The sequence below is a fragment of the Aedes aegypti genome, chromosome 1 (assembly GCF_002204515.2).
Source record: "Aedes aegypti strain LVP_AGWG chromosome 1, AaegL5.0 Primary Assembly, whole genome shotgun sequence".
NCBI lineage: Eukaryota > Metazoa > Arthropoda > Insecta > Diptera > Culicidae > Aedes > Aedes aegypti.
This window is the reverse complement of record NC_035107.1, coordinates 280,612,483-280,638,409: the sequence shown is the minus strand read 5'-3', so window position 1 is coordinate 280,638,409 and position 25,927 is coordinate 280,612,483. Positions and strand designations below refer to the sequence as shown.

General features: G+C 37.1%; 1 protein-coding gene across 1 annotated transcript in view; it reads right to left on the bottom strand.

The window, feature by feature from the left end:
• LOC5564746 overlaps window positions 1-25,927 on the bottom strand; it is a 789,319-nt gene that overhangs the window by 469,518 nt on the left and 293,874 nt on the right. Inside the window, exon 4 of the mRNA XM_021837966.1 lies at window positions 8,420-8,555. Within this exon, the coding sequence (XP_021693658.1) occupies window positions 8,420-8,555 (136 nt within the window). The remainder of the gene's footprint in view (window positions 1-8,419; window positions 8,556-25,927) is intronic.

The following is a 25,927-nucleotide window of genomic DNA, read 5'->3' as shown; positions in this document are numbered from 1 at the left end:
GCTAAAAGGACGTGATATTACAAATTATTTTCTGCTGTGTGGCTCTGTCGCAGTTTGGTTGATATGGAAGTTGGAGTACGAATCTATTGTTAGTTCGTTTTACGTTAACATCTTTCCATGATTATGTCCATGAAAAATGAGAAGTCATTTTGAGGACAGAGTATACAATAATTAGAATGAATATATATGATAAATAACACTTACTTTGGATTGATGGAATGACAAAACACTAAATCGCTAATCCAATCATTTACATATGAGTGTTGAAAGCAACTGACAATGGCCATTGTAATTAAGTTTATCACACTTCAAAATCCACTTAAACGCGACTGTCAGCCACTAGGACCAGTCAGTTTGAGTGCTCAGCTCATTTACCTCGGCGTGCTTTTCCAAGCAAGCTGTCACCATCATTAATCCGGCATTTAATATGAAGGATGTACTTTAAATCGCTCAGCTCTCGTGTAGCTAGTCGTCGTCGGAGTTTCATTTGCCACAAGACTCGATCGGAAAGGGAAGTCTGCATGCGGCGAAGCCCTGAGAAACTGTCCTTAATTTATCAACCTGGGCGCAATTTATCATTTCCAACGAGTGGTATCGTCGCACAGTGGGCCAGTTTTCTAAAGAGCTGGCAAAAACTATGTCCAAACATGTTTCTATGGAAAACAAAGTCAAACATTCATCCTAATATCAGAAAGTTAAAAACACATACGAGAATCTCCAAGGAAATCGCTTTTCTCCATGTTTGAACCCTTAATAAGTGCTCAAGACCGATTGCCTTCATTTTTGCTTTAAAATTTCACTTCTTCTAAAAAACTTGAGATTTTTTTCAATACAGGTCGGACTCGATTATCCGGAGACTCGATTATCCGGAATTCGATTATCCGGAATTTTAGACTCGATTATCCGGAATTTGTTGTTTGATGTTCTTGTTTTTAAATTTTTATACATAAATCTGAGATAATTTGGTATTGCAATACACAATATGAACGGTTTTGCAGTTTTGAACGTTTTTAAGAAAAGGGGGTTTAAAAAAGTGGTTTTTAGTGTATGCTGATCAAAACTATATTTTCTTGTAAAGACCCCTACTCTTCCTAGAAATAGTTTCTGGCTACTCCAACGCATCATATAAATAAAACAATGAAAAAAGATAATATTTAAGTTTTTTTTTTCGAAGATTTCAATTTTTTTCTTAGTGATTCGATTATTCGGTTGATTCGATTATCCGGAGTGAAAAAAAATCGATACTCTGGATAATCGAGTCCGACCATTAGTTTGAACAAAGGGAATTTCGTTCTACGAAAACCATAGTATTGTGACTATTTACCTGGCATTGTGCGCCAAAAAAGGGAAACCGAAACACATATTACACAACATTTTTCATGATCAGAGCTCGTAATATATTAGGAATGATTTATTTTTTGCCATGATTTTTTATATCTGAACCACTATGCGTCGTCGGCGGCGGCCAAACCGGATGATATCTACACTATCCGCTTTTGTGTGCCATTGTCAAAGCCGGGAAGCAGATGCCACACCGCGTTGATGGCTTGAGGAAATTTTCGGCTAGCGTCAACACGCTCGGTTGGTCCGTCGCTCTGATGATGCATAAAACAGTGGAACCTCCATTTATTGAAACTTGTGCTAAAAGAAATGAAAGGTAAAATCATGATCCATGTTCTTGAACTTACAAACGTTTTGGAGGTTTACACCTCGTATGCAATCTGAACACCTGATTTCGAACCCTTAAACGTAGCATATGTCAGCCTAATTAGTTTCGCCAGATAACCATGGTCCGAAATTATTTGCTAATGCTCATTTCTTTTCACTGAATCGTACGATGCTTTGTAATCAACAAATAGAGTGTGGGTCAGCAAGTTATACTCGCTGAATTTACCTAAGATCATTCGCTAGGTAAACATCTGGTTCGTTGTCGAACGGCTCTCATGAAAACCAGTTTGGTATTCGCCGAAGAAGGACTCCTCGAGCCGTCTTAATCTGTTAAACACGATGCGTAACAGCATTTTGTATTTCAGCTCTTCAAATGGCGCACTCCAGTCTATGCCCTTTCTTGTAGATAGGGCGAATAAGGCCATCCAAACAATCGGAATTTATTTGTCCTCTCATACCTTCAGAAGAATTCGGTGGATCAATTGGAAAAGCTGTTCACTTTCGTGCATGAGATGCTCAAGCGGGATCATTACGTAAGTTGGGCTTTCAGTGTACTTACGAACGACGGCACACCAGGAAGCAACAGAAGCTCTACTGCACACCCTCTACTGTAGTGTAACAGCTTAATGAAATTCTATAAACACCCTTTCATGTGCAGCAGCACACGTTGTTCCATATGGACGACGGTTCCCTCGGTAGATATGAATGGTTTCTGCAGAAGTGCACTGTAATGAATTATCTCTGGCAGATAGATAAACCGGAATACAAATTGGGAAAGTGATCTGGCATTGGCCATGTGGTTGGAAGTGTTTGCGATGTGTACGACAGTATGGAGGTGTGGAATTGCAGAGGAAATACAAAATTGTGAATCTTCAGGAGTTGGTTACCCAATAACGTATTACGTGTTACATTCTTTCAAAATCTTTGGATGCCTCTTCTAAAATCAGAAATCTATGTTTCAAATTAGGTCATTTGACCGTATCCAAAATGTTCGAACTGACTCTATCTCTAAATTTCATGAATCGAGTGCGTTGAAATAACTCGATTAGATGAGTTTAACATGGACTGTATTTCAGACTGCATGCTTTGCTCAGTTTTTGGTGTATACGCTACTGTGAATAAGTGGGTGGTTACGTTCAGAGGAATAAACGACACATTCCAAACGAAAATAATGATGATGGTTTCACGGTAATATGCAGATGGAATTTATACGATGATATTTTCGTTGCTTTCCGGAATGCTGAATATTGGTTCAGTTGGTTTCTTGGTACTGTGCCTTCGACGAAATAATGGACATATGATAAATAGTCAACCGGTATCAAAAAATGAAGGTTTTGTTCGTTCTCTTTTAACTATTATATCTTTATCAAGAGCATATAAAAAATCACGCTCGACTTTTGAGTTGGTGGCTGCTATGATACAGAACAAACTATAAGTGAAAAACCATTCTTATTTTTCAATAAATAACAAAAACGTAACCCTCTAATCATTGTCTTGATAAAAATGTATGTCGTAACATGTGATATATTTAAAATAAAAGCATAAAACGAGCTCACCAAATTGACCATTAATTCTTGGTTGAACAGCTATCTATTAGCTACTTTCAACTCCTTCATCAGTATGTTAACTCTCAAGCGACTACTTCATATACTCTCCCGAAACCACTAATCAGACTTCTCGAGGAATGGCTTCAACAATCTGATCCCTCCATTAACCTCAGCTTAAAAAAACTTAAAACGTAATAAAATGGTTTAATACGACTTAAAACAGGTTATAACGGCTTAAAATGGCTTAAAACTATTTGAAACGGCTGGAAACGGCCTAAAAGAGCTTAAAATGGTTAAAAACGGCTTGAAAAGTCTGACAATAACTTGAAGGCTTAAATTGACTTAAAATAGCTTAAAATGGCTTATATCGGCTGAAAATGGCTACAATTGGTCGGTGTTCAGACAGACCGCACCAGGTGATGTTTTGAAAATTGAAAATTGAAAATTGAAAATTGAAAATTGAAAATTGAAAATTGAAAATTGAAAATTGAAAATTGAAAATTGAAAATTGAAAATTAAAAATTGAAAATTGAAAATTGAAAATTGAAAATTGAAAATTGAAAATTGAAAATTGAAAATTGAAAATTGAAAATTGAAAATTGAAAATTGAAAATTGAAAATTGAAAATTGAAAATTGAAAATTGAAAATTGAAAATTGAAAATTGAAAATTGAAAATTGAAAATTGAAAATTGAAAATTGAAAATTGAAAATTGAAAATTGAAAATTGAAAATTGAAAATTGAAAATTGAAAATTGAAAATTGAAAATTGAAAATTGAAAATTGAAAATTGAAAATTGAAAATTGAAAATTGAAAATTGAAAATTGAAAATTGAAAATTGAAAATTGAAAATTGAAAATTGAAAATTGAAAATTGAAAATTGAAAATTGAAAATTGAAAATTGAAAATTGAAAATTGAAAATTGAAAATTGAAAATTGAAAATTGAAAATTGAAAATTGAAAATTGAAAATTGAAAATTGAAAATTGAAAATTGAATCCAAATCCAAATCCAAACCAAAATCCAAAATCCAAAATCCAAAATCCAAAATCCAAAATCCAAAATCCAAAATCCAAAATCCAAAATCCAAAATCCAAAATCCAAAATCCAAAATCCAAAATCCAAAATCCAAAATCCAAAATCCAAAATCCAAAATCCAAAATCCAAAATCCAAAATCCAAAATCCAAAATCCAAAATCCAAAATCCAAAATCCAAAATCCAAAATCCAAAATCCAAAATCCAAAATCCAAAATCCAAAATCCAAAATCCAAAATCCAAAATCCAAAATCCAAAATCCAAAATCCAAAATCCAAAATCCAAAATCCAAAATCCAAAATCCAAAATCCAAAATCCAAAATCCAAAATCCAAAATCCAAAATCCAAAATCCAAAATCCAAAATCCAAAATCCAAAATCCAAAATCCAAAATCCAAAATCCAAAATCCAAAATCCAAAATCCAAAATCCAAAATCCAAAATACAAAATCCAAAATCCAAAATCCAAAATCCAAAATCCAAAATCCAAAATCCAAAATCCAAAATCCAAAATCCAAAATCCAAAATCCAAAATCCAAAATCCAAAATCCAAAATCCAAAATGCAAAATCCAAAATCCAAAATTTAAAATCCACCTAAAATGGCAAAATTAGGCTTAAATCGGCTCAAAATAGCTTCAAACGGCTTCTAATTATTCAAAATGGCTTGAAGTGGTTTTAGAATGGCATAATAAGGCTTTAAATGGCTTGAAGCGGCTTAAATTTGACTTAAAATGGCTTTAAATGGGTTAAAATGGTTTACAATGGCTTAAAATGGCTAAAAATGGCTTAGAACGGCTTAAACCGAATAAAATCTGATTAAAAAACAGGGGGTTGTCAAAATAACTAGGACAGGCAAAAATTGGGCCAACTTTGGAATGCTGAAACTTTGACAAAAATTGACCGATTTCAATTCTTTAAAAAGTAATGGACGGGTCAACTAATCTAGTTTTCCATCCACGGAGATGATCTATGACCACCGGATACCGGTGATAATTCGGATTTCCGGAAGCATGTCTTATGCAGTAAAAAAGACGACGTGTTTTCAGCAAAGATCTCGGTTAAAAATCAAAATTTTACTGCACGGTGAGAATTTATTCACTCAAACTATATCACGCAATATTGTTTTCTCCCTAGCTTATCATTAGGGACAAAGGAAATTCGCGGCAAAATTTTTAAAATTTCGCGGTTGGCCCTGGTGATAGAACTTAAATTTCGCGGCTTTGTCACGGTTCCATAGTTTTGACCTTCAATAAAAGGTTTTTTTTAATTTTTCATTGAAAGTTTTTTCATTTTTCAAATTTAGATGATAATTTTATTTAAAATTAGATGATAACATTTCTGATGGTACCTCGAATCATAAATTAATTACCCATTTTCATAAGCAAACATCCTAAATTTACTGGAATTGTCATATAAATTCTCTAAATTTAACAAATTTTGTGGCATTTCACGTGATTTTCGGATTTTGGCGTCAATGGCCAAATTTCGCGGATTGCGCGGCTTCCGCGAAATCGCGAATTTCCATTGTCCCTACTTATCATAAAATACCCTATTATAAGTTGAAAATGAGTCCTATACAGATTTGACCACTCATGGCGCCGTCAAGTGCCCCGGGGAAACCTTGCATAGGGGACATTTCGATTTTGACACCAAAACATATCATGCGACGGCTCATTTTTCATGTCTTCGAACCCATGACCCTCAGCATGGTCTTGCTGAATAGCTGCGCGTTTACCGCTACGGCTATCTGGGCCCCTCATTGCGCGATATAGTTTGAGTGAATAAATTGTTTGATCCCAATTCGGATCCACTACCGGCACAGATTCCGGGGAAATGGCCATATCTTGGTTGTTTCTGGAACGATCTTAATACTTGGCGCACCAATCGCTTCAGCATTTGATCTTCTATCTTCATGTGCAGTAAAATTTTGATTTTTAACCGAGATCTTTGCTGAAAACACGCCATAATTTTACTGCATAAGACATGCTTCCGGAAATCCGGATTATCGCCGGTATCCGGTGGTCATAGTTCATCTCCGTGGATGCACTTCAAAACTAGATTAGTTGACCTGTCCATTTCTTCTTGAAGAATTTAAATCGGTCAATTTTTGTCAAAGTTACAGCATTCCAAAGTTGGCTCAATTTTTGCCTGTCCCAGATATTTTGACAACCCCCTGTAGCTTAAAACGGCCTAAAACGGCTCAAACAACTTAAAGTAATTTAAAATGGCCTATTACGGCTTAATATAGCTTAAAGATTGCTAAAAATGTTATAAAATATTATAAAATGGCTTTAAATGTTTCACTTGTTCACATGTTTCAATTTCATATGTATAAATGATTCAGAACTGCAACGGTATGAAAATATGTAATTTTTTTCCAACAAGAACTAAATCGTTTATATGTTTATTTTGTTGTTAATTTATAGTGATCGATGACACCTATCAACTGCAGTACAAAGTGTAAAGCTTTGAATGTTCCTAAGGTTTGTTTTTCAAATTGTATTTTTTTTACGCTCTTTAGATTGTTTCAAGATTATGTTACAGTTTGGATGCAATGATTTGATAGGAAAGGAATACTTTGTACTCGAGACAATACCTTTTTGGATCTTAAGATAATTGGGATAAAACTTTTTAAATAATCCATGATAATTCTATTTGCGCTTTTCCGCCGTCCATTTACGTGTTCATGTTCACCCATCTATTTACGTATAGACTTAAATCATGAATAAACAAATCCCATTAATTATGTACAGAGACCGAGAGACAGAATTTCTTTCTGTACCGTCCCAGTCTGTACCATAATATACACAAAATTGACACAAGAAGCAATTCTTCTTGCACCATTACTTTCTTAGAAGGCCTTCCACGCCGCTCTCATTCCAATTACGATGGTCAAAATCTGACACCCGAAAAGAACGCCATCTGAAAAAGCACTTTCCACCACCCCCACCCCCGTTGTCCATCCCACACGTATCATCACCAGATTAATGCAATTATTTTCCCCACCCCCAAATTGTTGAAAAAACCTACTTTTGGGCTGGCTGGCTGCCCCTCCAAATACCCATTAGCATTCCGAGTGCTGTTGAACATAAATTTCCACCTCGCGGCGCAGGGATGACAGCCTAACCGACGACGGATTGCTCAAATGGCAATCTTTCGCCCCCGCCTTTTATCGTCCAAACCGTGCCGTCGTCGTGACTCATTCAAAACGAGATATTTTACCTGGCCTTACGGGGAACAATGGGCCGAAAAGCAAAAAAATCGTGACACAAGTTTCAATAACTTTGTTTTATAAAATGAATTATATGAGATGAATATCTCATTGGGGTGTACCGAAAAACAGAAAATATGTTTATAAAAGTCATAATCCTAACAAATGTCCTAAGTTCAACTCAAACGACTTCTGTATGCATTTTATTTTTGCGTTGAATTTTGTTAATTAGTAGAAAGCTTGGAATTTCGACGTGAAATTTTAATGTATGACCCATAGTGCCAGCAGGATAGCCAGCGGTGGTGGTTGGTTGATGGTGGCCACTTGAAACCGAGCCTGCTGAAAAAGTGCTCAAGCAGCGGAAAAGCCAAACTAATTAATGGCCCTTCTCAAGACAGCACTTGACGACGACGATGGCGATGTCGGACTGGCGCCAAATGTGCTTCCCACGCAACTAAAAAAAAGCGACCGGTGACGATGGACACCATTGTCAGCAGGACTGAATCCCCAGCAGAAATTGATGACAAAATGATAAGAAATCTTGTTACCTGCAAATTATCATGATAACTGAGTTTGTTATCATCCTGGCTGACATAACAAAATTTCTTATTTGAATATCAAAATGTCACAAAATAATGTTAGGTATGACTTTGATTGCTCCAAACAAATCAAGAATAAAATGCGTAGAAAAAATACTTAGAGTATTGATTCAGAATAGAATAGAAAAATTGTATTATCATATAATTCATTAACATTTCTATAAATCTAGAATAAGTATCCAATTTTGTTATCAACCTGTTGTCACACATTACAGTGCAGTGACAATAATTATCGATATCAATTCGATATCAATACGATACCGTCCTGTTATCCGTCTTTGCTCGGGATACTAACGAAAAATGGTCCTAAAATCCGAGAGATGAGGGTGGGAAATTGCGTAGCCATGCAAATGATACTTACCGACAACCGTGAGGACGTTGGTGGCCACGCCGGTGTAGAAGGAAGGAGCGTCCGCCGTCACTTCGCAGGTAAAGTTGCCGGACAGATTGAAGCCTACATTCCGCAGGGTGACGTGCGTTGCATTGGAAACTGTCATCTGTGGAAGAGGAAGAGCGGAAAAACGGTGATGATGATTAATGGTGCTGGAGTATTTGGGGAGAAGGGAAATGCCTAAAATATCTTAAGATATCAACTCACTAATTTAAAATTTTCGGAGAAACAGGTTTCTTGAAGAAATTTAGCAAAGCCGTCCATGGATACATTGGAAATATATAACATGGAAGAAATTGAGAATTGGTGGATTGCTTCAGTATTTAATGTCGTAAAAGGTAACTATTTCATATATATAATTCATCTAAATATTTATTTGGTAACATCTCAACAGATAACACTGAATCAACAATTTTACGCTACAATACTCGGTTCGTGGCCGCATCTCTCTTTCGTCGGTTCTGCCCCACGCTCGCCCCATCGATGCGCACTTGATCCGCCCACCTAGCTCGCTGCGCTCCACGCCTTCTTGTACCAAGCGGATCCGAAGCGAACACCATTTTCGCAGCGTTGCTGTCCGGCATTGTTGTAACATGCCCTGTCCATCGCACCCTTCCAGCTTTGACCAACTTCTGGATACTGGGTCCGCCGTTCACCGACGTTCGAAGACTCAACGTGCTTGCAGGTCCTCCTCGAGCATCGTCTTCTTGTGGAGGCCATAGTAGGCCCGACTTACACTGATGATGCGCCTCCGTATTTCACGGCTAACGTTATTGTCAGCCGTCAGCAAGGATCCAAGGGAGACGAACTCGAGGACCACCTCTAACGTATCGCCGTCTATCGTAACACTGCTACCTAGGCGAGCCCTGTCGCGCTCGTCTCCACCTACTAGCATGTACTTGGTCTTGGACGCATTCATAATGTCTGTATCATCCGCGAAGCAAACAAATTGACTGGATCTCGTAAAAATCGTATCCCAGCTATTAGGCCGTCTCTGCATATCACCTTCTAGCGCAATATTGAACAACAGGAACGATAGTCCATCACCTTGTCGTAAACCACGGCGGGATCCAAACGAACTGGAGTGTTCACCTAAAACCTTCACACAATTTTGCACACCTTCCATCGTCGCTCTAATCAGTCTCGTGAGCTTACCGGGAAATTTGTTAATATATAAACAACTATATTTTTAATAATTTACGCAAATTCAGATTTTTACACTGTTTAATAAATGGACCGTTAGATAAGATTAGCCAAGTTAGATTCGGTTTACACAGTAGGCTGAAATGGTTTGAATTGGTCAAAAACTAGTGATGGGTTTGGCCCTCCGCTACGACGTTATATGTTATAAACTCTCACGATACACACAAGCCCGTATTTGTGAAGGGGTCAGAGAAACAATTGCCTTTCGCTCATCAAAACAATAAAATGAAATCAAAACTCGCGTAATTTATCAAAAAGTCGTCCTTAACAAATGAGCTCTCCTCTCTCGCTCTTTCGCTTATAACAGTGCACATTGGTCTACGGAACGAAATTAAGTGAAATAAATTAATAACTTGAAATATATAAGAGATAGGGTTTTGGTGTCTTCTGAACATTTGTTTGTCTGGTCAAGGCGCGTTATATGCAAAAGTGTCCTAAGCGCCAAATTTCATAGCATTCGAAATTTACTCTCAAACTTTTTTATTTCAAAAGATAGCGCGACAAAATGTTCTACAATATTGAAGATTATAGAAAATATGAAAACTTCGTAGAACATCATTTTTTTCTATATCTGATAGTTTTAGAGATATAGGTCACTTTAGAACTTTATGGTCAAAAATCGGGTTTTTCCTCAATACTAACGTAAATATCAATTTTTCAGGCCTACTATGTTCTGAAGAGTTTTAGATATGAGCAAAATACACATTTTCTCTTAAGACGTCATATATCAAAAATTTTCATATGAAAAGATATAAGCGTTTTTGTAGTTTTTTCACCCACTTTTCCTAGCGTAACATTTCAAAATGGCGCAAGTGAAATCAAAAACTTTTCCCGTTACTTGAATAAGCATATCTTAAAGTGCATTTTAAGAAAATTTGGTGATATTATATTTTGATTTTCTCTAATAAATGTGTTTTGAATTATCCTTTAATTTTACTTAGAAAACAGATTTTTCAACTTCTTGAGATTCTTATTTAATTACAGTCGAACATTTTTTAATACATAAATAAATACTGAATCATTCTTGGGATAAACAAGCAGTTTAGTATTGGTATTTTTATTCATATCGTTAATAATTACAGAAATATTCGTTCTTTGCTATAAAATACCGTCAATGGAAGGAAAAATCGACGAATTCAAACAAATTTAAAAGAAGTCCTGCCAATATAAGCTGAAGCTTTCACTATATTGGACAATGCAAATGCAGTTGCATTCCCTTTTTTTAATTTTGTATAAGTGTTTCTTAAACTAGACAATACTTAACTATGTCAATTATATGCACTCGGCCTCCGTATGAATATAACATTGAAAAATAAAACTTTGATCAAAATCTCAAAAATATTAACAACTACTTATTTTTGATACCTTTTCTAGTTTATATATAACCTTTACTAATCCCTTATTTAAGGTGATTATAGAACGAAGTCACACCTCAAATTTTCAAGAGCACAAGACTTGAGAGCCAAACAGCACTCCACGTTGAAAACTTATCCCATTGCTGGTCACCACCAACAAGGAAGTAATTTGATTGATTTTCAGATTCTCCTGTCTTGTGCACTTGAAAATTCGATGTTTGGCTTTTAATAAGTAGCATTTAATTCCACTAGAGTTTGTATCCTTTGACAGATACGCGTATTTCGACCTCAACTGCCGTCTTCAGTGTCGTGTACTAGACTCGACTAGTCTAATAAATGGAATACTACTAAATTCGGTTTTCTATCTATTTAACTAAACAGCTCGAAGATTTATTATCATTTTAATATTAACTTTCGAATATGACTGATACAAGCAAATAATGATAGATTTTGAATATTTTTCTTTTGAAATAAAAATTTTAAAACTCACATTTTATTTTCTTTACCAATAAATAATTTATTAAACGTTATATCGATTGTGCGATATTTGCCAGAAAACCATTCGCCAGAAAACTATTCGCCAGAATGACATCTGCCAGAAAACCATTCGCCAGAAAGTACCATTTACCAGAAAACCATTTGCCAGAATGTACCATTCGCCAGAAAGTACCATTCCCCAGAATTATTTTTCTTGTCGATTTTGATCATGAAATATCTCGGAATTCAAGGATGGTCATCACAATATTCGACTTGTGCCACTTTTCACATCTTCTAAAGCACTAAATTGAGCTAATAGTACGGTAATTATCTCGTTCTTCTGCATTCTACATCTCTTGCGAGAATTTTGCCTATGAGGTTTTGGAAAAATATTCTAAGCTGTTTGCATTGCATTTCCTTTCACCGCGAGATGTTCTTCATCAGAATATTGTATTGTACAGAACTACCAGATAATTTTTGCTTTTCAATGGGCAGTTTATTGGGGTTGTGCTATTTTCTCCCGAATATCGATACTCCGAACGTCTTTTACCCGAACATCAGTTCCGCAAATGCCAGTTCTCAGAGTACCCCGTTTTCTCAAGTGGCCTATTTGCTTGAAAATATTTTGGCACTCATAATCATCATAACTTATTGTATATTTCAGGGGGATGAACGGTTCATATGACATGCACCCTTCTTTTTTGATCAGCGGTTCTTTAAAGTTTCTCCGAACTTAGCATTTTTTCTTATTTTATTTATCGTACTTTCAAATTCACCACTCTTTCTTTGAAGATTGTTTCTTTTCCATTTGAACTGCATCCATTTTAAGGCCGTCCATGAGCCACGTGGTCGTTCAAGGGGGGTAGAAGTGCATGGTTCTATCCTAATACCACGATCCATACAAATTTCGGGTCATTCGGGAGAATGGATTGCAGGGAAAAGTGTTATTCGAGTAACTGACGTTCGGTGAAATGATATTCGAGGGAACAACATTCAAGTAAAAATAGACCAGAAGGTTTTTAGTAATAATGGTCATTTAAATTTCAGTACATAAAAAAGTATTCAAAAATGAGTCATTATGTACCGCTACTTGATACAGTTTACTCTCTACATCTCGATGTTCTACATCTCGATATCTCTCCCTATGTCGATGCTTGCTTCGGTCCCTTCATTCTGCATACGATTTCTCTCTCCATATCTCGATATCCTCCTTATGTCGATATCTCCATATCTCAATGTGTTCCTGTTGATATTTTGTTCCCAATTTTCTCTCTATATGTCGATATGAACATTATCAAAGGTTACTAGACCAGATTTAAGCGATTCATAAACATTTGGAAACTCGAAATGAAGTTTGTTTGTTTATTATTTTCCTATTAACGGAGTGATTTTCAATCTAGTGCTCATCATGTTCTTTGTCTCGTTCTCTCCCTATCTTGATGGTCCTTTTGATATCAAGATGTGGAGAGGTGACTGTATAGTTCTTGACCAATAAGAATTCTCCATTCTCCATGTAGAGGATGTTCTTATTAATTTTACAACTGTCTTATTTATCTGAAAGCTCCTGAAAGTTGTTATAGTAAATGCAACTTTCGTTTGTGAGTGGAGGCATTAATTACTCCATCGAACAGACGGCAGAAATTGTTGCAATGTATATCTAAATCTTGTAAATATCCAATGATCTAGCCCATAAGAAGCAACACAACTTTACAGAACAGTCTTTGATTAAAATAAGGGAGAACCACTTGTGAAATATTCCAAACCATAATTCCCTGTGAAACTTAATATAATTAATATAATAAAAAAGACATTTAATTGCAACTAAAACAAAAATCAGAAAGACAATTTTATAATTAGTATGGAGTTTAATAATTATAAAATAACATAATCCCATGCCATAACATTTGTATAACAAAAGTTGCTACGTATATTGAAATCTCGTAAATATTCAATGAATAAGTCCATAGCAACAAAACTTTAAAGAACAGCTTATGCTGAAAAGAAGGGCGAATCTCTTGTGAATTCTACCAAACCATAATACCATTTTACAGGAACAACATATATTCAAAAAAAAACTTACTTTATTATCCATCATGCTGAAAATCAAATCAATATACATCAGAAAGCAATATCTTTTGTACATAGTGGAGCAGCTTTTAATGAATGCCAGTTTTGTTCTATTGTATATTTTCTTATTTCTAGTTCCACGGTCCCTCAGGATTAAGTGTTGCCTTTTCAATTAATAAAGCTTCAAATGTTGATGTTGATCGTTGAATGCCCGAGAAATCGATATTTTTTACAATATGTACCTAGTCCAACAATTAGAATACTAGAACCACAATACCCAAAACGGATATTCGAAGCTAGCTCACTAAGTCAACTGGAGATGGTGTCCACTGTACTTTTTTGAGTATAATAACAAAAATAAACTCACAACTTTTTTAACGCTCTGGCTCAATTTTTTCTCCTACAATTGCAAACTTGATTTATCTGAAGAAAAAATTAAAACAATATAGGGGATGGTTAATTCTGGGGAATGGTACATTCTGGCGAATGGTTTTCTGGCGAATGGTACTTTCTAGCAAATGGTTTTCTGGCATATGGTACTTTCTGGCGAATGTAATTCTGGCGAATAGTTTTCTGGCGAATGGTTTTCTGGCAAATATCGCACAACCTATATCATAAGTGTGGTTTAAGTGCATGTTTGCGAATTTAAGTGCGGGATAATGACGTTTAGTGTATAAACTGTATTTATCCAACATGAAAAGAAGCAGTTTTATTTATGGTTATAGAAGTAGGAGAGGATCAAAATAGCAATTTATATTCTAGAATATACAATTTTACACCATTCAGCCAAAAAAATTTAACACTGACGATGTTGATTGAAATCACGATGATTCAAGTAGAATATGTTTTAACTTGAAATTTATAGGCAGCGGCACGATACTTACAAATCAGTAATTTATTGATAAATGATCGTGATTGTACAAATTATTGCGTACTTCCCCGTCGTACGGTGGACGGTCACACAATTTGCAGGGTGTAGAAAAGTGTGACATAATTACACGTCCGCATCAGATCATTCCGATTCATTCGCTGCACTTGTTACATTACATTACAAGGAATAAGTGCACCGAATACACTATAAGGATTAGATGACACACACGGTATGGGACGATTCAAATATGACGTCCATCGTTTTTCGGGATTTCTGGACCCCCCTCCGTCCGCTGTCTCGCTTTTTTTCAATACCTTATGCATGCACTGTTACACTTTCATAGATCCCCTCCATCTCCCCAATTGATGGACGTCATTTTTGGATGACGCTTATGCTATCACACTTTGAAGGAGCGTGCATATGCAATATGCATAATTTGGACCGCATTTGTGGCGTTACCATGAAACTTAGTGTAAACAGAAGTCTATAACGAAAAATCAAGGTAATTAACAGGCCGAACTTTTCTGTAAAGTTAAATTATTACCGATATTTATAAAAAATTGGCATGATAAACATCTACAATATTCTTGTTTGCGACTAAAATAATTCATTTTTTATGAATATATTATAAAATATTCTGCTGTAATTGCATAAGTATCACCAGACGTCAGAAAAATCTGTTTTCTAAGTAAAATTGAGGAATAATTCAAAACACATTAATTAGAGAATATCAAAATATACTATCACCATATTTTCTTAAAATGCACTTTAAGATATGCTTATTCAAGTAACGGGAAAAGTTTTTGATTTCACTTACGCCATTTTGAAATGTTACGCTTGGAAAAGTGGGTGAAAAAACTACAAAAACGCTTATATCTTTTCATATGAAAATTTTAGAGATATGACGTCTTCAAAGAAAATGTGTATTTTGCTCATATCTAAAACTCTTCAGAACATAGTAGGCCTGAAAAATTGATATTTACGTTAGTATTGAGGTAAAACCCGATTTTTGACCATAAAGTTCTAAAGTGACCTATATCTCTAAAACTATCAGATATAGAAAAAAATGATGTTCTACGAAGTTTTCATATTTTCTATAATCTTCAATATTGTAGAACATTTTGTTGCGCTATCTTTTGAAATAAAAAAAGTTTGAGAGCGAATTTCGAAAGCTATGAAATTTGGCGCTTAGGACACTTTTGCATATAATGCGTCATGACCAGACAAACAAATGTTTAGAAGACACCAAAACCCTATCTCTTATATTTTTCAAGTTATTAATTCATTCCACTTTATTTCGTTCCGTGGATCAATGTGCAGTGCAATAGGGGAAATGGTGAAAAAATGAACACCGAGCTTGCTACGCATGAAAAATAAACTTTAGTGATTTTTTATCACGCACGGACGATTTAGAGCATAAATTAGAGTGTTCGAAATGGTTTGATGTGAAATCAGACAACTTTAGAACTTTTTTCCAATGAGTTATAAATATTTATAGATGTACGCGAAGTAGGCCGTCATTAAAATTTGCACTGGGCATCGATGATTGTGGCTAATTTGTCTCAAGATTGCAATTTAATGAAAATCAGTAACTTTCTTTCTACATGTTGTAACTTGCAGGCCGTGTTACTCTCAGCCTAGATGATACCCCCCGTCTCCAAGCCTCAGGGTCGGAGCGACGCACGTGACACACCGCGAAAGAGAACACTTATAGATTAGCTCAAATAAAACTCCCTTTATTTTTCGGTCTCGGTGAACACTTCTATTCACACTTCCTTGATGTCCTACTTCCTGTTCCTGACTTCTAATCTTCCTTTCTAATTTTCCTTGCGTCCGTCCTCAACACCGGACGACGCACAGTGCGTTGCTCCATTGACAAAAATTGGTTATGAAATCAATCTTATGAAATACTAACCCGGAATTTTGATTATCGATTCAAAAAAAGCTCCACAGAAATCCACCCTAAATCACACACAGACATGTTTCATAGAGTGTCCTCTGGGAGGCCTGAACGACATAGCTGCAACTCTTTGAGATTTTTGACTATTTTTAAGTATACTCCTTAACCAGCACAATTATGAAAATGAGTTGTTTGTGATAAAAATACGAAAATCTTGCAACGCTATGTGGACTCGGCTCAACCAGACATTACACCAAAGTAAGTTAATGCCCTAAAATAACATATTTTAAATGTACTTTCCAAGATTTCATTAATTTTTTTTAGCTGGTAAATTGAAATCAAAAAGAGACACATTTGCAAATAACTTCTTACCGCATTACTGCTGTGAATCGCAAGTCAGTCCCATCTGCATTTTCGTCAAAATTGAGTTGAGTTCAGTTTTCAACATATCTTTCAATGCTCTTTCAGCTGCACTTATGAGATAATATGATTTGTTCGGAAACAAATATCGCATATCAGTCCCACTACAGATTTTCGCACCGTGTAATACTAAAATAAACCGTGTTTTGATCATCTTCATATTTTTATAGAAAATATTTTGTATAGTGAAAAGCAAATTGTGAAAGTTTCATTAAGATTTGAACATGTTCCAATCTTCTGGATTTTTTTGAATATTCGTATGGAAAACGAGTTTGGAAACTGCACAGCCCATTTTCTCAATGCCTACTTTTTACAGATGGGACTGACTTGCGATTCACTGCAGATTATGAACAAGAAAATGTACAAATTGCAAGATTTTAATAATGAAATTGGCGCTTAGGACAGTTTTGCGATTATGCGTATATTATATGTCATTTATGCAAATTGTAGCTCTTTTGACCAGAAACAACTTTTCCTTCCATACCAAGGTGCTCAAATGACTTGATCTTCCAGTTTTGATTTTTGTCCCGTATCTCTATACATTCAACGCACTGTGCGACGCCTCCCACTTTCTTATTCTATTCCTACCGTTTTGCTTCGAAATCCGGACACTTAAGCACTTTGGAGCATTAAACAGTGGTTTCGTTTATACATTTGGAGTCTAATGAATATTTTTTTCTGCTTATTATCGAAATAAATATTATTTTCGCCTGTTAGTTGAGTAAAAAAAGCTTAAAGTTTGGAATAAATCACTAAAAATATAGAAAAAGGAAAATGCGTTATGCATCGAAATCCGGACACTCTTTGGAGAGTGTTTCGAAATCCGGACACTTTTGCTTCGAATTCCGGACACTTGGATATTATCATTAAATAACATTTTTGAAAAAATACATGTAAATAAAGCATGTTAAATGTTATTTTTCTTTGGAAGAAATATTCCTATTTGTTTTGCTTTATATTAAATATCTACAAAATTACACAAACCATTTAATCAGTGTGTAACAGAAGGTCTTGATCCTTTTAATTTTTCCGTTGACTCTTACGTTCGTTATTTTTAATTTTAAAAGCTAATTAATTGTTTATTGGTTACCAAAATTCACAGTTGTGTTGAAGTACCAATGGTGTGTGATAAATTAATATACCCGTCGTTGAGAATTTAATATGCATCAGCAATCTATTTTCGGTAGTTTAATCTCCAAATGAAATCTAAATTCTATGCAGAACATAGAAGAATGCAATTAAAAAAAAGGCGGGTTTCAACAATTCATTCACCTGGTATTTGTACTGTTGATATTTTTCTAGGTCTCAAATAAGTGATGCTACAAAAATCGATGGTTCCTATTCTCAGCAGATAAATAAAACCATTGAATATGCAATGAGGTAATCCGTTGAGCATGTTCACTTTTAATAACCAATGAGTGGTTGTGGTTTGACATTTAAATAATTAACTTAAAATAGTATGTAGTTAACATACTCAAATATGATGCTTTTTTGTGGTACGCACAATTGACTTATTGTGAGCGAAGGTACTGGAGCACATATACCGTGTTGATTCTAAGTGTGCGGATGATTTGAATCCCGGATACCGACCTTGAATCACCCAAAAATATTGTTTCGACACTTTTTATGCTTGGAGAATGTAGAAGACATCGTTATTATGGATTCTAGGTAAACAAATAGAATTTGGATCAAAAACACCTTGAAAAAGACCAGTTTCCGGCTTTCAAAGCGACCGGCAATTAGATGCAGCACGGTATCGTCAAAGACAAATTAAAGACCCCCATGTCCCTTGCAGTTGCTCAAAATTTTATGGCTCATAAGGTAATCTAGAATGCCGTTCAAAGTGTACTGCGATCTGTCAAACTTGGGTACCTTTTGCACTACCGAGGGACCAAATGCAGTACTAGAAGTGGTACCCAATCTGAGCCCGAGTGTGACGGACCTGGTATCGTACTATTTCATTGAACAATTTGATTTCTCTGTCCATGTGGGATCGAAAATCGGAGTATCACCAGGTCCGTCCCACTCGGGCTCAGATTGGGTACCACTTCTAGTACTGCATTTGGTCCCTCGGTAGTGCAAAAGGTACCCAAGTTTGACAGATCGCAGTACACTTTGAACGGCATTCTAGATTACCTTATGAGCCATAAAATGTTGGGCAACTGCAAGGGACATGGGGGTCTTTAATTTGTCTTTGGTATCACTTTGTAGTTCAATACGTTTTTAAGATAAAGATTTACTTCACCATTTCTTCAATAAAACAATCAATTACAAATAATTTTCAGAACAATTGTTGAATCATATAAAACATATATATTGTTAAAACACATTATCATATCCTTATCATCCTATAAATGTGTTTTGAAGTCATTCACAGTTCATCTTCACATTGGGAATTGATTTTTAAGGTGAAGATAAATCGAAGCCAAACCTCAAATTTTCAAGAGCACGGATCTGGAGAACCAAACATCCGTTTGAGCTGAAAACTTAATCGATTGGTCACTCGCTGGTGGCTCAAACGGATATTTGGTTCTCCAGATCCGTGCTCTTGAAAATTTGAGGTTTGGCTTCGATTTATCTTCACCTTAAGACTGAAAACAATTTCTATTCGTTAACCATGTATGGAACTTAGCTATATAGTTCAATTATAAGTGTTTGATTACCTTTTCTTCAAGATTAAGCACTTTCACGTCATTTGAAACCACCAGGCAATAGGGAACATATCAGATTTCTATAATAAACATATCAAGAGTTAACGGAAGTGTCCAAATTTTGTTTATTACTACTTACCAGAAGCTTTAAACATGAGCGTCCGGCATTTGAAACATATCAGAATTTTGCCTCGAAATCCGGACACCTGTAATTTGTATTAAAAACACGCAATTTATCCATTTTCAAGACAATTCCACTACATGTCTCACTTACTCGAATACAATATCAATCGTTTAGAACACAAAACAACGTGTATAAGGTTTTAAACTTTGAATAATAAGGAAGAATAAATTCAACTGAATCTTAACCAACTGGCTAAGCAGTGCAAAAACAAGTTACGTACGATGACAAGCGATTATGTTTTTAATGTTTTTCCGGTAATTTTCGCCACCTACTACGATGCCAATACATTTGAAATGTTCAATTTTAATGTATTATTTGATTGGAATGCTAACATTTACATTTGATGTTATTTTCAACAGCAGAAAATGCTGAAATTGATCAGAGTGTCCGGCTTTCGAAGCGTCCGGGAATTCGATGCAAAACGGTACCTTACACTTTGTTCGCTTCTTCGGAGTCCCGCGCACTGCAGCACCTTCTCCACTCCTTTGCCACCACTGGACCAACTCCTGCTATCCAGAGGGCGGATGAATCCTTCCTTCTCATTTCTCCTCTTTCGTCTGCAGCCTCTCGTGGACCTCCTGCCTGTCCCGTGCGCCCCGTGAATGTGGTGACGGACTCGAGGCTTCAGCCTCGGATCGCTGAAGCCTCGAGTCCGTCACCACATTCACTGGAAAGCCTGGGTGCCCAAGCGCACTCGGTTGTCGTACTGGGGTACATGTCTTCATGGACTCACCCCTTAATTAGCGCGTAGGGTCAACGCAGGTAAGTTAGGGTGGTAATGGCTCAAACCGCAATGGCGTTTTTAAACAAAAACCGCTAGGTCCTGTGGGCCCGACGAGGTCAAAATGGTGGGTTAGGCACGGTACGGTCGAACTAGGTTCAGGGTTAATTTGGGACGGAGTTTCTCAGGAAGTTTCTCAGTCACTTCCTCTCTCCTTCTTTTTAAACTATCTTTCTTCTTGGTTAAGAGTTTCACTACTTAAACTTTAACTTGTTATATTGCTGTAAAGCGCGACTGCTATCGTTGAAGATCATCAGACTTATGAAGTGTCTTGCTGGTATGCGTTGACCCGAACCTTTGATCGTTGACCCATGACGTAATCCGCCTCATCATGGCCACCCATTCGTGTGGTGTACCGCCGCCCTGGTGGTGACTAGCGGCCCCACCGTCGTCCTAATATAGGGTGGAGCAATGTTGGCTGCGTTCGTGGGAGCTTTCGGGACATTCTACTTTAACCTATCTACAAACGTTTTCTTTTTTTGCAATACATTCACGAAACTGAACGCGACAAATCTCATCAACACTAGACATCACACTAACGCTGGTTACAATGTAACCGCATGTAATGATACTTTTCTAAACCAATATTACATATGAGCAATTCTCGCTGAAACCAGGCCGCCATCGGCACCCATCGTTAGAATTCCAATTTTATGTCACTGATCGCTAGTTTTCGATAAAACTTAAGGGTGGTCCTTTCGGTTTTCTCAAATTGGTGGACCCCTCGTACGCCAGCTAGCTACAGTTTGCGAGAAAGCCCATTTTTTGATAAATATTGGGTATTTCTTCACGTGATATGTCTCATATTTCTCTTGGAACGCATAGTAAACTTAGTTGCATCGTATAGAGAAAAGATATAGCTTTCATTTGAAGTTAAAAAAGTTTGACGGCCATTTTGAATTTGGCCACCATCTTGAATTTTGTTAGAAAAATCGTTTTTTTACCATAAGCACCGCTCGTTTTGAATTCTGAGATCACCATCAGAAAGCTGAGAAAAAATTGCGTAAGATAGGCTACAAAAACTTGGTGAGCAATGGTATTTACCCTATGAAATGAACGATTTTCTAAATCATGTTCTACGATATTAACGTATATGGCATGTGCAGTCCATGCATACATTATGTTTTGTACAACAAAGAAACAAGTATTCAATCGTTGGTTTTTTATTCGAGTTGAGTGAAAAATAAGAGTATTATTTTGAGTGATAAAATCTGGCGGCCATCTTTGATTTTGACGCCATCTGCCACTCAGCTTCATTACCTCAAAATCTGAGCCAAAAATATTAATATTTAGAGTTGGCGCAAGCGTCTTGAAGGTGAATTTTCAAGTTATAAAAATTGACCTTCAGGGAAGTAAACATAACTTTGTTATTTTTCAACAAATTTTGAAACTTTTAGCATCAATATCTTCAAAATTAAGTTTATGAAAGCTTTGTGAAACATGAAATTTGTCTCAAATCAAAACTTACTTACTTACTTTCTTACTTTACTTTTGCTGGCTCTACGTCCTTCAAGACATGACCTGCACAATGGCGTAACAACTAACTCGGTCCATGGCTGCTAACCTCCAATTCCTCGATCGCCCCACACTTTCAAGATCCTGCTCCACTTGGTCAAACCACCTAGCTCGTTCCGCTCCCCTTCGTCTTGTACCGGCCGGATTTGAGTTGAACACCATTTTTGCGGGATTGTTGTCCAGCATTCTCACAACGTGTCCCGCCCATCGTACCCTTCCAGCTTTGCCGACTTTCGTGATACTGGGTTCACCGTAGAGTTGTGCAAGCTCGTGGTTCATTCTTCTTCTCCATACGCCGTTCTCACATACTCCGCCGAAGATCGCCCTAAGCACACGTCGTTCAAAAACTCCTAGCGCTTGCAGGTCCTCTTCGAGCATTGTCCTCGTCTCCTGCCCGTAGAGGACTACCGGTTTTATTAGCGTCTTGTACATGGTACACTTAGTACGGAAGTGAAGTTTACCAAACCGCAAGGTCTTGTGGAGTCCATAGTAAGCACGACTTCCGGCAAAGATACGTCTTCGAATTTCTCTGCTGCAGTTGTTATCCGACGTTATCACGATCCGAGGTAGACAAATTCGTCCACCACCTCGAACTAATCCCCGCGTCTGCCTATGCGAGCTCTATCGCGCTCGGTTCCTCCAGCCAGCAGATATTTCGTCTTCGACGTATTTACCTTCAATCCAACCCGATCTGCTTCACGTTTCAGCCTGGTATACTGTTCAGAAATCACCTGGAACGTTCTTCCGAAAATGTCCACGTCGTCAGCGAAACAAATGAACTGGCTGGATTTATTGAAGATCGTGCCCCGCATGTTGAAGCCCGCCCGTTTCATAACACCTTCTAGTGCAATATTGAACAGGAGGCAGGAAAGACCATCGCCTTGTCGAAGTCCTTTGCGTGTTTCAAACGGGTCCGATAATGCACCCGATATCTTCACACAGCACTGTACACTATCCATCGTTGCTTTGATCAGTCTAGTCAGTTTCCCGGGAAAACCATTCTCGTCCATAATTTTCCATAGCTCTTCGCGGTCGATGGTATCATAGGCCGCTTCGAAATGGATGAATAGGTGGTGCGTAGGTACTTGATATTCGCTACACTTTTGGAGGATCTGCCGCAACATAAAGATTTGGTCTGTCGTCGATCGCCCGTCGACAAAACCGGCTTGATAACTTCCCACAAATCTGCTTGCCAGTGGTGATAGACGGCGGAAGATGATCTGGGAAACAGTGTTGAATTTGAACGCGTTCAGTTTGCGTTCTAGTTCAAACTTTTGAAAGGGGGATCAAGTAGGCTTGAACATTGAGCAGTTCAAAAATTGAACGCGGAATGAAAACTGTCGTCATGACAGACACACGACTTATTTCAATGTTGCAAAGTTCTGCAAAGATGTTAGGAAACATTTAAGGTGCCATATATTTGTAACGATTGGAATTCAATATGTTATGATGTAGTATTTTTCGTGTTTTCAGCTTCATTGTGCATTTTGAAGTGAACGGGCCGTTCTTGGGCAGGTGCAGAATCTTGCACGAGAGTTCAATGCTTACTAGGTTCTCGTGCAAAATTAGAACGCGTTCAGTTCACTTTTGGCTCGCGTTCAGTTCAAAATGCATCACTGCTGGGAAAGCACTTTATATGCTGCATTAAGAATGGTGATTGCTCGATAGTTCTCACATTCTAACTTGTCACCCTTTTTGTATATTGGGTATATTATTCCCTCCTTCCACTCCTCCGGTAGCTGTTCTGTATCCCAGATCCTGGCTATCAATCGGTGCAGACAAGTGGCACGTCTCCCTCATCCGCCGTACTGATGAAGCCAATCCTCCTGCTGTCTTGATCTTCCTCCTCTGCGCCGTTTAGGTGTTCATCGTAGTGCTGCTTCCACCTTTCAATCACCTCATGTTCGTCCGTCAAAATACCTCCATCCTTAACCCGGCACATTTCGGCACAAGCCTTTGCGAGATGCATTTAGTTTCTTGTAGAACTTTCGTGTTGAATACGATACAACTGCTCCATCTCTTCGCACTCCAACTCTTCCAGGCGGCGCTTTTTATCCCGGAATAGATGGGTTTGCTGTCTTCGCTTCTGTTTGTATCGTTCCACGTTTTGACGGGTGCCTTGCTACAACATCATTGCCCGCGCTGCATTCTTCTCGTCTAAAACCGTCTGACACTCCTCGTCGAACCAACCGTTCCGTCGATTTGCTTCCACGAACCCAATGGCACCTTCCGCTGCGTTGTTTATGGCTGCTTTGAGACTACTCCAGCAGTCCTCAAGAGGGGCTTCGGTGAGCTCTCCCTCTTCCGGCAACGCAGCTTCAAGGCTTTGCGCGTAATCAGTTGCGACTTCGGGTAGCTTGAGTCGTTCCAGGTTGTACCGTGGTGGGCGTCGGTACCAAATGTTGTTAACAACGGAGAGTCGTTGGCGCACTTTAACCGTCACTAGGTAGTGGTCCGAATCGATGTTTGCGCCGCGATAGGTTCTGACGTCGATAATGTCCGAGAAGTGCCTTCCATCAATCAAAACGTGATTTGTGATTCAGCCTGTTGGGGTGATCTCCAGGTGTACCAATACGGGAGGCTGTGCTGGAAATAGGTACTACGTATGGCCATGTTTTTGGAGGCGGCGAAATCAATCAGTCTAAGGCCGTTTTCGTTCGTAAGCTGATGAGCGCTGAACTTCCCTATAATCGGTCTAAATTCCTCCTCCTGGCCAACCTGAGCGTTGAGATCTCCGATAACGATTTTGACATCATGGCTTGGGCAGCCGTCGTATTCACGTTCCAGCTGAAAACTAAATCGATTGGTCACTATCTGGGGGTTACCAATCGATTAAGTTCTCACTTCAAACAGGTGTTTGGTTCTCCAGATTCATGCTCTTGAAAATTTGGAGTTTGGCTTCGATTCATCTTCATCTTTGACCAAAATTTTATTCAAAAATAAAAACTTTTTTGAATAGTATCACAAAGATCGTAAGTGATATATAATGTACAAATATTTTACCGAAATATTTTCCCGTATTAACAAACGATTTTGCCAAGTTGCGTGAAAACAAGCCAGTGGACACTTTATGTTGCCGGTGACTGTAGATATTAGAACATACATAATAAAGATGCTATGAATCATGATGCAATATATATTTATTCCCTGATTCTATTTTTAGCAATTATGAAAGGAAAATTATTGAACCATATTTAAAATAATCCTAAAAGCCTTGGATAAAAAAGTGCACATGTTTGCAGCTAAATTGTTTACGTTTCTTTTGTTTACACTGTAAAATATCCTTTGAAGTAAATTTCTGCCTGGGACAACTCGGAACAAATGAGTGTGAGATATGTAAAATTTGAATAAAAATCGAATATACTTTTTCAGTGTAGTCATTTTATTTACACGGACCTAAGTATGAACTTTTATTTTATTTTATTTTTTTCCTGAGATAGTTTTGTGAGTAAGCTTTCGATCAGTATTTAAAGATCTGTATACAATATTACGATGATGCAGTATGCATCATTCAACATATTCCTTGCGTTTGCACTGATTTCTATATTTTTTCTAATAACTCTAAATTTGACATACTGTGTCAGTGGAACTACAAAAAATCTTGCTGTTATATTCCAGGAATTTGTTAGAAGTGTTTACAATGGAATAATGAACAAGAATAAACTATCGGAACAAGTCATTTTTCCGATTATTGGCCACTCGATCACCTATAGTAGGGGGTAAAACGGCTTAATAGTAGTGGAGCATCTAGATTATTCGCTTATTATTCTCTACTCATCCGCTAGGTATGGAGGTAATCTTCCGACCTGTTCAACTGAAATAAAAAATATTGGTAGCTCTTGCCACCAATTCAGATTTATTTTGGTCAAGAAAACTATTGAAAAGTAAATTGAAGAAACAAAACGTTTCATGAATGAAACCAAGTGATTGCCAGTATCGAAAGCAACTATCTGTATTTTCTTTATCTCTTTATCTTTTCACGGGAAACGAAACTCGCTCAACCGCTATCGTTCATTATCGCAAATGATAAAATCCTAATCACAGAAACGATACA